The sequence below is a fragment of the Oryza brachyantha genome, chromosome 2, assembly GCF_000231095.2.
Source record: "Oryza brachyantha chromosome 2, ObraRS2, whole genome shotgun sequence".
NCBI classification, from domain to species: domain Eukaryota; kingdom Viridiplantae; phylum Streptophyta; class Magnoliopsida; order Poales; family Poaceae; genus Oryza; species Oryza brachyantha.
In genome coordinates, this window is record NC_023164.2 from 24,253,787 (window position 1) to 24,270,117 (window position 16,331).

The 16,331-nt window shown below is 42.4% G+C and overlaps 2 protein-coding genes across 2 annotated transcripts; both read right to left on the reverse strand.

Annotated features, from left to right (window-relative positions):
* Nucleotides 1-1,039: 1,039 nt before the first annotated feature.
* LOC121053578 (REST corepressor 1-like) lies at nucleotides 1,040-2,411 on the reverse strand. The gene is made up of 2 exons (XM_040521131.1): nucleotides 1,588-2,411; nucleotides 1,040-1,457 (listed from the first exon to the last, which is right to left on the reverse strand). The coding sequence occupies exon 1, from the start codon at nucleotides 2,333-2,335 to the stop codon at nucleotides 1,661-1,663; it is 675 nt and encodes a 224-aa protein (XP_040377065.1). The 5' UTR covers nucleotides 2,336-2,411; the 3' UTR covers nucleotides 1,040-1,457; nucleotides 1,588-1,660.
* A 5,719-nt stretch (nucleotides 2,412-8,130) lies between these two features.
* On the reverse strand, nucleotides 8,131-9,588 carry LOC102714264 (uclacyanin-3-like). The gene is made up of 2 exons (XM_040521278.1): nucleotides 9,086-9,588; nucleotides 8,131-8,962 (listed from the first exon to the last, which is right to left on the reverse strand). Exons 1-2 carry the CDS (start codon nucleotides 9,558-9,560, stop codon nucleotides 8,415-8,417), a joined length of 1,023 nt encoding a protein of 340 aa, XP_040377212.1. The 5' UTR covers nucleotides 9,561-9,588; the 3' UTR covers nucleotides 8,131-8,414.
* Between the last annotated feature and the right edge of the window lie 6,743 nt (nucleotides 9,589-16,331).

Below are 16,331 nucleotides of genomic sequence, written 5' to 3' on the forward strand. Positions count from 1 at the left end.
CTTTTTTTAATGTAAAAAATATGGTACGTTAAGATACATTATACCTTGAGTCACAAAAAATTTGTACTAATTCATAGTATATTTAGGTACTTTTTAAGGATGATAAAAAATCCCATAATTTAAGGTTAAAAATTTAAACTTTGATTTATAAGTATAAGTAGAAGTGAAAAGATGGTTTGCTAAAAATTGTTCTCCTTGGATGCTGAAGTGCTTATACCTAGCCAATTCTGTTGTGGATCTGGACAAAGTGCTTTATGTCTGTTATGTTCTAGTCCTAGACATGAAAATCTTTGAAAACCATAGTATACAAGAGAAAATATATGATACTTATGATATATAAGATTTGGACAAACTTTTTAAACATTAACCATCTATTTATATTAGAATAAGTTTACAATATATTAAATATGTAATACTATGATAGTACTCCCGATGTTTCTATGATGTTTTCTAAATTTATTCATGAATCAATGAATATATTTTATATGGGTTCATATCTAATTTCATCTATAGATCAATAAATATAACGTGTTTACATTTATTAGCATCTATAGATAAATCTATATTGTTACAACATCTTATAGTTTATAATGTGAAACAAAGTTAACAATTGACAAAGGAAAATATAAGCATACTATTCTTTGTACTAACTCCATTTTATAATATAAGACTTTATAGTATTTGCTAGATTCGTATGATTGTTAATAAATTTAAACATGTATACAAATAATATACATGAATTAATAAATGAATCTAGTCATAACTAAAATGTCTTATAATATGTAATGGAAGGAGCAACTATTAAAATAAGCATTCTGGAGATTGGGACAATATTTCAAAGTTTGACCAAAATTTATTCTAAAATGTTATATATTTATGGCAGGAAGGAGTAGAATATTTACAGCTATTAGTTATAGACCGTTGGACCACATGTACAGGTATATGAGATAAGAAGTAACGAGCAAAAATAAAATTCATTTCGTAATGAAAAAGATAACAACCATTAGTACACAAAAGCCAATATGTCATTTTCTCTCTATATATATTTGTAAGGTTGCGTTATTCTTTATAAAATTATATATCATCATATAAATAGATATTCTTCTCGTGGGATAACAACAGAGAGGAATATACTTCAACCGATATGCTCAAACTTTCTACCAGTATATACTCCTATTACAATATATATGCCTATAGTTAAAACCATCAAGAAAAGTCATTTAACGATCTCATATGCTGACACAGTTATAAATCACACGTTAGAAATTCAGGATCTCGTCCTAAAAAATCACAAACACCAAGTAGTCTATACTTCAGAATTTCAGATCAAACATCTATAGGTAGTGGTATGGACGTATGTAAATAACACGTTAGAAATTCAGGATCTCATCCTAGAAAATCACAAACACCAAGTAGCCAACCAAAGAATACCGATCAAATGTCATTTTGCTTCAAACCTGTACAGGATAGACCAAAATCAAACAACGAAATAAACCAAAATAACCGGAGAAAGAGAAAAAAAAAACAAACATCAACGAATCTACTATTCCTTGCTAACCAAACTATAGAAGTCAAGAAAGAATTTACAGCCGCGCACGCTGACGATCTCATCTTGGCATCGCGCTCGCGCGCTTCGCTGCATGCATGCATCTGCATGCCGTCAGAAAAGGATCCACTTGGCCGCCGCCGTGGTGCTCCTCTCCTGGTCCAGCGCCTTGGAGTGCGCCATCGAGCACCCCTCCTTCTTGCCTCCGCCTCCGCCCAGCGTCGCGTGCAGCAGCTTGGTCCAGAAGCTGATCCTCGCCTGCCTCCTCTCCCTCATCCGCCTCACCACGCTCGCCACCTCGTCGCCGTCCAGCAAGACCCGCTCGTGCCTCATCAGCAGCGACAGCCTCCCGCCGCCGCCGCCGCCTCGGCCGGACATCATCTCCTTGCGGAACTGCGCCGCCCAGGGGCTGGTCGTTGACCCCGACCCGGCCGACGACGCGCCGCTGGACCCGCCACTCGACGACGAGTACGCCGTCGACGCCCCCGAGCAGCACGACGACGACGCGCGCTCCTCGCCTCGCACGACGGACGGCAGCGACGCCGACGCCGACGCCGAGGCGGACGTCAGGTGGGACAGGCGCTCCCGCAGGCAGGCCGCGCAGACCCCCGCCGCGCCGCCGCCCTGGCGGTGCCGCCGGCACCTCGCCACCTCCGCCCCGCGCGCCTTGTTCTTCCTCCCCATCACCATGCCAGGGCCGTCGTGCAGCCGCAGCGGCCCGTGGTGGAACAGACGGCGTGCCTCGCTGGTGTGGTGGCGGCGTGTCGTCTCTCGTTCCCGCGCGTGCATATATACGCGGGCGGGTGGTTGGCTTCGGGTTGGGCTTGCCCCGCGCGCGCGGAGGGAGGCCGGGACGCACGGGGAGTTTCGCGGATGTTGCACGGAGTTTGTAGCGCGACGCTCGCGACTCGGGTTGGCTGCGTTACGAGTTGGCGGTGCGGGGCGGTGCGGGGCGGAAGCCGGCTGGTTGGCTGGGTCCGTGTTGGCGGCGTGTGGCTGGCGGCGTCGTAGCAATAGCAGTGTGTGGTACTGTGCTGGTACGGCTTCGCATCGTTTTTCTTTTTTGGGGTATCTCGCTCGCGTCTTCTAATCTGATTTTTTATAACCTTTTTCTTCTTAAAAGGGGGAGTTTTTGGAAGTTTCCGATCATGGATCTGGGATGACTTTGGTGAAATTCCTTCGGCTCCACGGCGGGGAATTTCGAGCCTTTTGTTGGGTTCCTTTCGTTTGACCTTTTTGTGATGATGTATGGTGACTGCACTGTAGTCTGTACCATGATGTTTTGGAGTTGTTTTGCGTGCTGTCACACCTGCCGGCAGCGAGCCTGGAACTGCTGTCTTGTGTGTGTTAGGTGATGGAAACAATATATAGTACTATATGAGGGAAACCATAGGAAATTAACACGCCGAGTGCATGAATTTGGAAGCAAAGGATTAATTTAACTGCTCCTCTGTGAGTAATCTCTGCACTTTTGCAATGACATGCAAGACGCAACTTAACTCTCCATTACCCTTTTGCCTCTGCGGTGAGAAGCATCAAGTGATCAACATGCAGGAAAAATGGAAAAGCAAAGCAAGGTGGGTGTACATTTCCGGGTGAAGTTGCAACACTTGCAGCCAGCTTTTGGTAGAAAAGATAAAAGAACAGAGAAAAGATAGGCTAAAGCCTGTAGAGAAACTCATATAAAATAAAACCCTCTTTTGGTGGGGGAAGATACGTGCTCCTATCATGAAACCATGACAATTTAAAGCAATAGCAAGTAAAATAAACCATAACAAAAAACACAAAATTAATTCAAAATTTAAATTTAAAATTTAAATTATGGCTTATAAGCACCAAGATCTACGAAACAACATGAGCCAGAAACGCACGAACGGGTCGTTGTTTACAGATCGACCCGGCATCTTTTACGTCACTCCAAGCACGCAGCGCCAAGGAGAAGATCAGACGAGGGCGTCGGTGACAGCGAAGGAGGAGGAGGCCGCGAAGCAGCCGGGAAAAACGGCGAGAAATTCTCCGATGCGATCGAGTCTCGTCAGCTGTCACGTGAAGGAGGCCCTGATGTTTTATGTAGAGACGTGGTCGCTCTGTTGTCGACACATTCCTGGTTCCGAGGAAGAAGCGGAAGACGAGGCCCATGGTTTCGTGCTGGACGGCCGGACCAGTGGTCCAAATTCAAATGACGAAGGAAGAACAGATTAAGTTTGTTTTGTACTACCTACCCATTACAGGAATTTGTGCTGAAACTTCAACGCGATATATATGGGTTTGCAGACGCGAGGAACGTACGAGGCCATGCTTGCTGATTTCCTGGGAAATTTCTTCGTATCTCATCTCGAGCAGGAGCAGTGCGAGTTTTGCACTCGGGGGTCGGGCCAATTGGTTAAACAAAAGGTTCAAATGAATGGAACACTACCGCACGCGATATTTTATATTTTTTAAATATTTTTAATAAATAATTTTATTACTAAACCTCGGAAGAAAAAATTTTCACCGAATGACCTTTTTAGCCACGCCATCAACATTGGAGTGGCAAAACAACGCTTTCACACAGGGTTTTAAGCCCGTTTAGTTCTCAATATTTTTTTCCAAAGCCATTATATCGAATCTTTGAACATCTAAATATGGCATTAGACATAGATAAAATAAAAAACTAATTACACAGTTAGAAAAAAATCATGAGACGAATCTTTTGAGTCTAATCACTCCATGATTAGCTGCCATAATGTCACAGTAACCCGCATTGCTAATGACGAATTAATTAGACTCAAAAGATTCATCTCACGGGTTCCAGACGAGCTATTAAATTCTTTTTTTTATTTGTGTCCGAAAACTCCTTCCGATATTCGGTCAACGTCCGACGTGACATCCCAAAATTTCTTTTCGCGAATTAAACATGGATTATATAGATGTTGGATGAATGAGGTGGCATAAACGATTATTTATAATACATATGGTTAATCGAAACAATATGGAAATTACATTTGTATTAAATATATGTATGCAATGATATTATCATTTGATTTGGAGATATTTAAATATCTAAGATTATATAAAATAGATGTATTTATATCATTATTAATTTGATTAACCATAGAAGAATCATGATGTCCAAATGATATATTCAACGTTAAATATTAATAAGTTTAGTTTATTTTTCATAGATAAAACATAAAAAAAGCATGTAATGAAATATAAAATGATAGTAAACATAGTGACAAAATATAAATACAATTGGTTCGTTTGAACAGTGCAAGATAAGATAAGGTACAACAATCTCACTCTGGATAAGTTACTGTAGCAGCAACTTGGAGATATTCAGTAAAAAGATGGACGGATGAGATTAGCAGTTGTTAAGTTATGACTGGGGTTGGAAATACGGCAGGTCGGGATTGGTCCTTCGCTCTAGCCCTAGAGCCAAAATCGAGGCTAAAACAGTCCCTAACCACAGTGGGTCCCTAGCCCCGATTGGGACCCCGCGTGTGGACAGCCAGCGTGTGAGGCGACAACGGGCAACGTGGAGACAGGAGGCGGAAGCGTCGTTGGCCCGACGCCTGCGACCAAGCAGTCCAATGTGCGATGGGCATGGAGCCGGTGACAGGGCAAGGAGTCGAGAACAGTGGCTGATGCGCAACTAGCGTGGAGGGCTAACGGTGACGATGACATATGGCATGGGGAGTGAGGATAACTAGGGTTTGTTCAATTATTTTAGTTGTATGTATACCTCCACATCCATTGCTATTGAATTATTTGGGCCCGTTTGATATGGGGTATTTTTTAACATATGTAAAATGAGGTTCCTATTTGTTCCCCTTTCCTTAAAATTCAACCGACCCTGTCTGGCATGGTGTCGAGGCCAAATCTTCCATGTCCCCCGACCTACCTAGGCGAAAATTATCATCCCTAGTTACGACTTCAATCGATTCTCAATCGACCGATGATGGCATTGATGCGAGACGCGGAAGCGATAAGCGTTCGTTCCGCCGCACGCCCAGGCGCCCAGCACGCGCGTACGACGCTGCGCGCTCGCGTGATCCGCGCTTGGTTCGCACCGGCGGCGCAGCGAGCGCAGGTGCCTCGTTCGGTGTTCGGTCATGGGCCGCGCGTGATCCTGCGGGCGGCAGCAACAACTGGCGGGTTTTTTCTATTCCGCTTGCTGACTTTGCACGGCGTCACGCCGCGTCGGTGCAGCCATGGCGGTGCGTCCAGCTTTGGCACGGTTGGAACCAAGGAAAGAGTAACCAGACTAGGTTGGATGTCGCGAGCGGCTCGCACCGGCGCACCGTCACCTCTAAGAGCAAGTTCATTCAATACTATAGCCAACTACTAGCTCTATAGACAATCTAGTAGCCAATGCATACGATAGTTAGCTATAAAACATCAATACATTGTCCCACATATCATACACACATTTTGTCTTGGAGTCCATGTACAGCTGATTACAAATTAGTAGTCCACCTCTCTTCTCTCTCCTCTCTTATCTCTTTATCTCTTCTCTCTCCTCTCTTATCTCTTTAAAATATCCTTATAGCTAACTTATAGTCTGCTATTATACCTGCTCTAAGAGTTAAGAAGCTTCACTGTATGTATCGTGGAGGTGCCATACTACCATATAGCCAGTGAAAGAAATTTAAACATATAATTTTTTTTATCTTATGTTGCATGTATATACATACTTATCCTAAATTTATAAAAATATACGCCGTTTGCTATTGCACTCATTTAGTTATCACGATAAATATTTTTCGAGAGACAACGGTGTATGATGTTGAGTTATGATCCAAATATATATGAGAGGCTGACTTCGACAGAGCGAAGCAGAGGCAAATGTTGGCCAACCAATGGGTCGTGAGCTCGGGGACGCCCGGGGGTGCGGGGGCGGAGCCCCCGTGCTACAGACCCTATGGATTTTATGGTTATGCCTTATATATACCTCTTGTAAGCTGTCGTGCGGCGTTGTAACCTTATCTTGAAATAGTGAAGATATTTTGCTGGCTGGTGCCCATGGTTTTTTCTCTCCTACCTTAGGAGGGTTTTCCACATAAAATCTCGTGTCTTCTGTGATTAATCTATTGTGTTCATTGTTTATTTGTCTGTCGTTATTCTAAACACATGGTACTAGGTAGGGCTAGTCCGGTGCCGTGGGGTGGGGTGGTCGCGCGGCACCGGCCACCGGCGGGGGCAAGTGGTGGCTAGGGGTGTAAGTGGGTCGGTCTGCGAACCCGCTTATAGGTCAATTAAGCGGGTAACCCGGCGGACAATCCGCTTAATTGGCCTATAAGCGAGTTGACGGGCCTGCCTACTTACACCCTTAGTGGTGGCTAGTGCCACGGTATGCCATTGCGATGTCTCGTTGTTGGGGCCCGGTATAGGTATATTCTTGTTTTTTTTCTTGTGTATATTGGTATATATTAGTTAAATATGCATGCTTTTCTATGAAGAAATAATAATTATAGACATGCTAGTATTATTTGGAACAACTTGTATTTTAGAGATAAAAATAGAACCAATATAGATTATTTTGTAATATTTTATATAAAAATGATTGGTAGACCATATATATAATGGTTTTTTATTATTCTTGAGAAGTATCGTGAGGTAACGAAAATTTTACCGTAAAATTTTGGTACATCTCAAGGTATTAAAATTTTTCAATAGAAAATATAGTATCTCAATGTATTTTTTTTTCAAAAACAGTAAAAAACTCATATATATAATAGAGTTGGTGGATGACAGATTTAATATGATAACCATTACCTTCTAGAATAATATAGATATATAGTACTTAGTAAAAACGATGGGAAAATGTATAATTTTCTTTTTTAAAAAAATCTATAGCTAAACCGGCCCATGATAATCTCAGATAGGCGCTGTCCTGTCCGAAAGTTTGTGCGGTGGATCATTCCTAAGGAAATCTTTCACATCCAGCAAGCCCAATCATTTTTTTTCATATGGTTTGGACGCCCCAGTTTGTAAGATGAGACGGTCTGTATTAGTAATATTGCAGGAGGCTATTTTTGGCCATTTTTCAAAAGAAAAACGAAACAACATATTTGAAAATAAAATAAAATAAAAAATCCTAAAATCAACTTCAAATCTACAATTAAAAATTTAAATTTTAACATATAAATATAAATACAACCGAAAAGACGAGAGCTGCGGTCTTTAGACTTATTTGCTCATTTCGAATGCCTATCTAGCTAGCAACATTGATGAGACGACAGCCGCTGGTCTACTGGCCCGCAGCAAGTTAAACGGGCTAGGCCCATGAAATTGCGATTTGTTAAGGGAAACGAGAATCTTATCCAGCCCATGATTTGCAAAATAGCGAGGGGATGAAAATGGTGACATGGCAGTGGCGCGATAATCGACGATAATCTTTTTTTTGAGGGTGACGATAATCTTGATTATCATGATGAAACCGTAAAAATTTGAATCCAAACCTTTAAAAGAAATCATCACGTTTTTTTAAGAGAAATCACGTGGTTTCGAGTGATAACCGCGCGATATGCAACATAGCCGCGACGATTTTGGAGATAATCGCGCGATCTGGCCTGGTTGCATGCACAAATCGTGGAGCGAAAAGTTGACTGACAGATTTATAAAATGTTCTGGCACCTGATAAATATCAAAAGCGTAATTTAATTCACATGTTGCGATCGCATGAACAGATGAACATGCTAAAACACAAGGTGAGATCAATTTAAAACACTATACATAGCAATCGAACAGGTTCCAATAGACCTCAGCTCCACAGCCACAACAATGAATATAATGAACACGTTACACGGCACACGACGTGACCTTCGTACGTTACGTCGTCTATATACGATCACTTGCACTGCCTAGCTCCACCCTGGCTACTAACCTACAACAGTCCAAGCTGTACGAATACCGCGATGCAAACCATGCCGATGGTAGCCAACGCCACCGGTCCGAGCCCGGCGGCGCCGTTGTACGACATGAACGGCGTGGTGCCCGGCGTCACCGGGGTGACGCCGGCGCCGCCAGGGCACGACGGAGTCGTCGGCGTAGTGTACGGCGTGGTGGGCGTCGGGTTGGAAGGATACGGCGTGGTTGGCGTCGGGGTTGACGGATACGGCGTGGTCGGCGTTGGGGTTGAGGGGTTCGGCATGGTCGGCGTTGGGGTTGAGGGGTTCGGCGTGGTCGGGGTCGGCGAGGAGGGGGTGGAGCCCCCGCCGCCGCCGGATGAGCCGGAGACGTCCACCTCCATCTTCATGCCGCCGGCGCAGTGGCCGGGGATGCTGCAGATGAAGTAGTGCTTGCCGGCCGTCTTGAGGGCGACGGTCGTCGAGCCGCTGCTGTCGGAGCCGAGCGCGTTCGCCGCCGCGCACGCCAGGTACCCGGCCGCGCTCACCTCCACCACCGTGTGCGCCCCGCTCGCGTACTTGAACACTACACAGTACACAGCGCATGCAGTTAACCCAACAGAACTCGTGACTTCATCTTGCCAAGCAACCAAGAAAATTTCATGGCCATAGCCATGGCCATCCGGCCACACGCATGCACTTCAATTACCGAGGCTGTCGCCGACCTTGAAGGGCTTGGAACCGGCCCAGCTGGTGTAGTCGACGCCGGTCGTCCACCCGGACGCGTCGCCGACGGTGTAGCTGGTGGCGGCAGCCGAGGAGGCGCACGCCACCAGCAGCAGCGCCACCATGCCAAGGCAGGACGCGCCGGCGGAAACCATTGCCATCATCAAAATCAAAAGCAGATGAACACTCCGATCAGGATCAGATTCAGACTTTCTCAGAATGCAGCGTACTGTGTGTTGCACTTGAGATGATGATTCTGGGAGAGAGTTGCACCATGAGAAGACGAGACACGGAAAGTCGGAAAGCATGTTGCTTAAATAACAGCATTGATCGCAACGGGGAGGTTTGGTGGCCAAGTGGTTGTCACCGAACGTGTGGGAAAGAATATATCGAGCTCGCTTTACCGATGAGGAAATGGAACGCCTTTGGATGAACAGAGCCAAGCTAGCTATATGCATGTGCTGTTCATGCCAACGACCAACACAATTATCATGATTTAACTCTCAAGAAACAAAGTGTCTCTTTTCCACACTGATGACAGGAGACTCTCCATCAGCAGCACGTATGGAAATCGATCCTGTGGAGTTCTTTTTCAAATTTTAAGATTTCGCCTGATCGATTTTATCGTCCATGTCTCACTGATTAAACATGATCAGTCGAAATCTAACTCCACTATAGGCTACATATCTTTCCATTTACAAATGGTCAATTGTCAAATTATTCGCAAACGTACACTGGAAGCAGAGAAAAGGGTGGTTCACATCAAACTTCTCTCTTTTTTTTCGGATGCCCTCCTAAGAGATACGCATCAAGACATCTTTATAGCTTTGAGCCTAAACTGTTCTTTTAGGTGCAACATCTTTTCATTCGATAATTCAGCAAAGCGGCGCGGCAAAAATAATTCAGCAAAGCGGCGCGGCAAAAATAATTCAGCAAAGTGGAGTGAACCGGCCGGATTGTATCTAGTCCAGCCGGCTGCCTGTGTGGCATCTGATTTACTTCTTCACATGGAGATCAACTGGGCCAAGCTACGCACCAACTCTTTTGACGATGACTTCATATTCTCTGTTCATCAAACGAGTTTCATGATGCTAAGATTGATTTTCTCCTATGCACATGAATGCATCTTGTAGCATCGTAAAGAGTCTTTCCACCTCAAAAACTAGCCATTGAGATAAGGGACTCCTCCATTTATATCCTAGATCCTTTGTCCCTCCACAACCAATATGGGGCTATCCAACAATCTCCCCCTTCACACATTGGTGTCTTTCAGCCCTTCACCGTATCCGGGCTATCACCAGCCCACGGTCTATCAGGTATACAGACCCTGCATCTCCGCAGGCACCCATGGTCCATCAGACCTTTACACACTGTGTTCATCGGACCAGAGATGTTAAACTAGTCAGGCTCTGATACCAATTGTAAGATCGTAAAGGGTCTTTCCCACATCAAAAGCTAGCCATTGAGGTGAGGGGCTTCCCTACTTATATCCTAGGTCATTTGCCCCTCTACAACCAATGTGGGACTGTTCAACACATCTTATTCGTGTCGGTGTTAATCAGTGTTCAGCCATCGATATGCTATCACCACTAGTTATTTTATGGGTCCGTCTAGTGATCAAATGTTTAAAAATTTTAATTCTATTAATTAAATCTTGCCATTGACATTGGATGATAATCTGATGGCATACACACAAGTCAAAAAGCTCGTACACATCCCCACCCCTCAACCCCCGTGCATTGCGCGCGTTTGACGGAAGAAAAAAATCAAATGTTTGATTAAAGTGTTGTTTTATTAGGCAAAGCATGATATGAACACTGCAATTTTGGGTGAAGGACGGTAGAGGATTAGACAGCCGATTAACAAACGGAAGTATTTGCTTTGTTTCCGGGGTCGGATTGCGATTGAGACGCTATTCCAGACTCCAGTTGTTATCAAGAAAAGCCCTCTCAGAAAAGAAAAAGGTCGCTCGCCTACAAATGGATCCGGGAATGTTCCTACAATTCTACGGTTGTACAGTACGACACTCCTTCAAGACTGAAATGCTCCTTTTGCAGTTCAGGTCTGGTTTAGTTTAAAAAACATCACATCAAAACTTTAAATATATATTTTAAATATTAAACGTAGTCTAATTACAAAATAAATTTTAGATTCCGACTAGAAACCGCGAGACGAATCTTTTGAGTCTAATTAATCCGTCATTAGCACATGTTGGTTACTGCAGCATTTATGACTAATCACGTCCTAATTAGGCATAAAAGATTCGTCTCACTGTTTTCTCCATAACTGTGTAATTAGTTTTAATGTTTATATATATTTAATGCTTTATTTTGATGTCCAAAAATTCGATGTGATGTTTTTGAAAAAAGTTTTTGGAAACTAAACAGGGCCTTAGACTTTCAGACTGGCCTTGTTTAGTTTTCAATTTTTTTAAAAAAAACATCACATCAAATCTTTGGACACCTAAATAAAGCCTTAAACATAAATAAATCAAAAAACTAATTGCACAGTTACGAAAGAAATCTTGAGATGAATCTTTTGAGCCTAATTAGTATATGATTAGTCATAAGTGCTACAGTAACCAACATGTGCTAATGACGGATTAATTAGGCTCAAAAAATTCGTCTCGCGGTTTCCAGGCTAGCCATAAAATTCGTTTTTTCATTCATATCCGAAAACCTCTTTTTGAAATCCAATCAAACATTTGATACGAGACTTTCCAAAAAAAAAATTTCAAACTAAACGGCGCCTGAAATGCCACACCGAAACAATGGAACACGACTGATCAAAACCTATGCATGGCCCATCCTTCCATCGAGTCAGTTCAGACTTTAGAACACGGCTGATCAGGTGTCGTGATCCGCGTTAGGTGACCGTGCTGTTTCTGTTTGTTCTGAACTTGTGATTACATTTGCTGTTTTTGTGCCACATCAATTAACCTGTAGGTCATACAGGAGTACTCAGTACAGCCATTTTGCTGGCCTATGGCTTCAGCTGGATTGACCATAGGTCCATAGCACAACTAATTTCCAGCCTTCCAGGGGTCCTTCTTGTGTGTTCAGCAGTCAGCACAATTGAGTGCTACAATACGTGGGCTCTGGGCTGTAGTTGGGAGCCCACCAAGAAGCAGGGCCTGGAAACCAAACATGACGACCGGCATATATACTGTAACCTGACCTTACCTTGGATAAGTTCAACACATACGCAAACAACACACAGAGACCACCAATTTTTCATCACAAAGACCAAAACAACACAGGTTTTTCAAAAAGTGTTTATAGTATCCACATGTTTCTTGCATATCACGTAAATACTGATTGAAAATATGAAAATTAACAATAACATAAATATGAGATATATCAGTCCATAAACATAAAATTTTAAATTCAACTTATAAAAGTTATAACAAAAATAACAATTATTGTGAAGGTGTGTATACTAGTTTCAGATTAATTTGTTTTTTTATAATTTGTACTAGTTGAATTTAAACTTCTATTTTATTTAAGTTATATATCTCATATTAATCTACATATTATTTTTTCAAAGTTTTTTATAATTATTTATATGACATGCAAGAAATGGAGGAATGTCTGCCCCTACGTACTTTAGAAAACCATTCGCAGGCCTTGGGCTATCACTCACTGCACACTGTTGGGCCTCCCTCCGTCCATCCGAATCCACAGAAGGAGCCCAATTTCACGGGCTGTATTGGGACATTTTCCGTGCTCACACTGCAGAACGCCATTTGGTCGGATCATCAAACGGACGTCCAGATCGATACGGGCAGGGTGGGTGAGGCCCTGTCTGTGGCTACTTACTGTTCGCGTGAGGAAACGGTGTGCAAAATGTGCCAAGCATCAGGCGCTAGAGTCTCCTCTCCGTACTCCAGGCCAACTGTTCTTCAACGATTTCATCAGTTGGACCGATCAAAATTCTCAGTGCCGCCGCATCGAGACTGCAATAAATGAACCAACTGTTGCTCGCGTCTCTTTTACGAGCCGAATTCGCTCTCACTTTACTCTGTGTTCCACTACTGTTGCGAGAGGCTATGCCCAATCGGAGTACAGCAGAATGTGACAATAATATTCTCTTGCTGAGCACTTTGCAGTCATTCAGAGCCGGCAAGGCCTGGATGGTCCATTGTACCTACCAACTAGTCTACTACCACAATACTGCTCCTTCTTGTACAACATACAAGTGCCAACTTGCAGAATTCAGAGCCTGACTTTTTTTTTTCAGTCTCGGTCGAGTTTTGTTTTTCAGTGGAGTTTCTTCTTCGTTTTGTTAGCTTACAAAATGAAACGGGAGATGCAGGAATCCATGGAGGGGGCTCACCATGATAGCTGTATATCTGGCAACACCTTTAACCAGTCATTATGCCACAGCAGATGGCTTGTTTTTTTCTGCTTGTCGACACATCAGGTAATAGTACAGACAGCTGATGGAGCGGTAGACTTGCAGGGTTGAAGGGCAAAAGAATGCCCGGGTATTTGCCATCTCCTGGTCCAGAAGGTATCCCATGGTTGGTATGATGTACAGTATCTGTTATTTCATCTGCATACGGCGATCGGTGACCGGTGTGCCCTTCCTGAAATGCGGTTGGTGGTTTGATTTGTTCCTGCATAGGACTGTGATTTAGCGTCAGTTAGTTTCTGAAAAGAGATCAGCCCTGTTATGCCATCAAGATTGAAGAATATGTTTCATCTAAGGCTGTGATTGTGAAAAAGTCAAATGACATATTTGTAAATAAAAAATTATTTATGAATAAAACTTTTATATATGTGTTCTTATCAATCTAAAAACTAAAATTGAAAAGTAAATTATGATAAAAAGACCACAAAATCAACTCCAAATTTAATGTTAAAAATTTAAACTTTGGTTTATAAGTATAAGCAGAAGCTGATGTAAGTTTTGAAGTAAACCATCTACTAATATTTAGAGAGCAAGCCAGTGTACAGCTTGAACCGGTTTCTATTTCAAGATCATTTGAACCGGCTGATGATGGAATGAAGATGGAGAGTCAAGTCTGAATCCGAGATATCGCTGACGGATCAATCTTGTGCAACATATGCTTAGCGTATGATACTTCCATTCCTCGATTGTTTAAGCACAATTATTAAGGCACACGTTATCGAACAGATAAGCTTAATTATCCGGTGATCGCCAACTAAAAGGTGGCACTCTGCTTCTGATTTTCTTACGGGTATTTCCAACCAAGATCTGGTGCCGGATATCTTTCTGATGGTAGAGTCATTGGCATGTTCCTCCATTGGAAATGCAGTGGACCACTTGAGAATTCCTGATCTCTTTCAGGCATCAATCACATTGTTCTGTTCTGGAGACCTAACCTGATGTTACAGAGTTGGCAAATGGGTTCGCTAGACCCAGATTTTGTGCAGCCGCATGTGCTCAGTCCTTGTAGCCCTTTTTCTAAGAACCCTAACGCTATTGGCTATGGTATGTATAATGCACTGGCCTGCTCGTTTGCTCAAGACAAGATCCAAAAGTACAATAACTTTGTCTTTCTCTACAACTTTTTGCAGGATGATCTATTTAGTTAGCACCACCACGGCCTAGAAATTATATTATGGAATGATTCCTTGTCCCATTGAGAATAGCAAGACTTCCAGTACCAGCCCTTTTTTTCCATGATTAGGCAGCTCTAGTAACAACTTTCTGAATATTCAGGTTTTTTTCCAGAAGGTGATGCATGTTGATTTTTGATAAGTGGAAAATGGAAATGTCTTGATTGAGATCTATTGGAAAATTAGCAAAAGCCTAATTTTAGTGTCCCTGGGGCCCTCTGTCATCTTATAAGACTGTTAGCCAGCACAACTACCTTCTGACATTTTATGATTCTCTGTCAAACTACAGATACATGAAAACACTTGCTGTTATTATAAAGTTCGAAACTTTCTTAGAAGAGTGAGCTGAAAAACCTAAATTATATCTGCCTCTGGATACTCCAAATCAAATCCTCTATTGTCACCTAATTGTACTGTATTCAGTTTTTTTTGAGACGACACTAAGAACTGAAGCGGATAGTTAACACAGATAACTAAACAACAGATATAAAATTTACAGAAATTGATAAAAACAACGTGTTGAATAGCCCTGTATTGATTGTGAAAGAATGCAAGACCTAATATATAAGTGGAGAACATGTCACTTCATTAACTAGCTTTTGAGGTAAAAAAACATTTACAATCTAACAATTGCTATTAGAATCTAGCTAGTTTAATATCTCTATTCCGATGAACACTAGGTGTGATTTGATAGATCGTGGGTGACTGCGGGACTCATATATACGAGAGACCATTGGTGTTGTGATGAATGGCTGAAACGACATATGAAGTGCGAAAGCTTGCGGGGCTCGTCTTTCTGAGGAACCATCGGTGTAACGGTGTTATGGTAAAACAGTTGAGGAACACCATTATATAAAGATAAAGATTGTTGAATAATCCAACGTTCGTTGGAGAAGGAAATTGACCCCCTCACATTGGTCACCTTTACAATCTAACGTAATACAGTTGTTGCAGGAAATTAGAGTTCCTTCTATGAATCTATCACTTTCTGCACTGCTACGGCACCAAAGGACTGAAGCGGACAACACAAATCACTAAACAACGAATACTGTAAAATTTACAGAAAATGGACAATATAATACAGTCCCCGCATGAAATTAAGGTTTTCTCTTCTATCATTTCTGCACTGCAGATTGAATTGAAGGAGCAAGCTAGTATAGTACGCAAAAAGACACTACAGTTCAGAGAGCAGCAAAATACCGACTGCTAAGGCATATGCAGGCCTGAAAACACTTTGCTGTCATACACCAGTTTTACCTGGATGCAGGCATGTGTGTAACATTCTTTTCAGTTAGGGCCCATTTAGTTTCTAAATTTTTTTCCTAAAAACACCGCATCGAATCTTTGGACATCTAAAATGGAGCATTAATTGTACAGTTAGGAGAAAAATCGTGAGATGAGTCTTTTAAGTATAATTAGTCCATGATTAGCCATAAATACTACAGTAACCCGTATGTGCTAATGACGGATTAATTAGGCTCAAAAGATTCATCTTGCGGTTTCCAGTCGAGCTATAACATTTGTTTTCTTCATTCTTGTCCAAAAACTCCTTTCGATATTTGGTCAAATATTCAACGTGACATCCAAAAATATTTTTATCGCAAACTAAACAGGTTACAATTCAGCAACTCAGCAAGCATACTT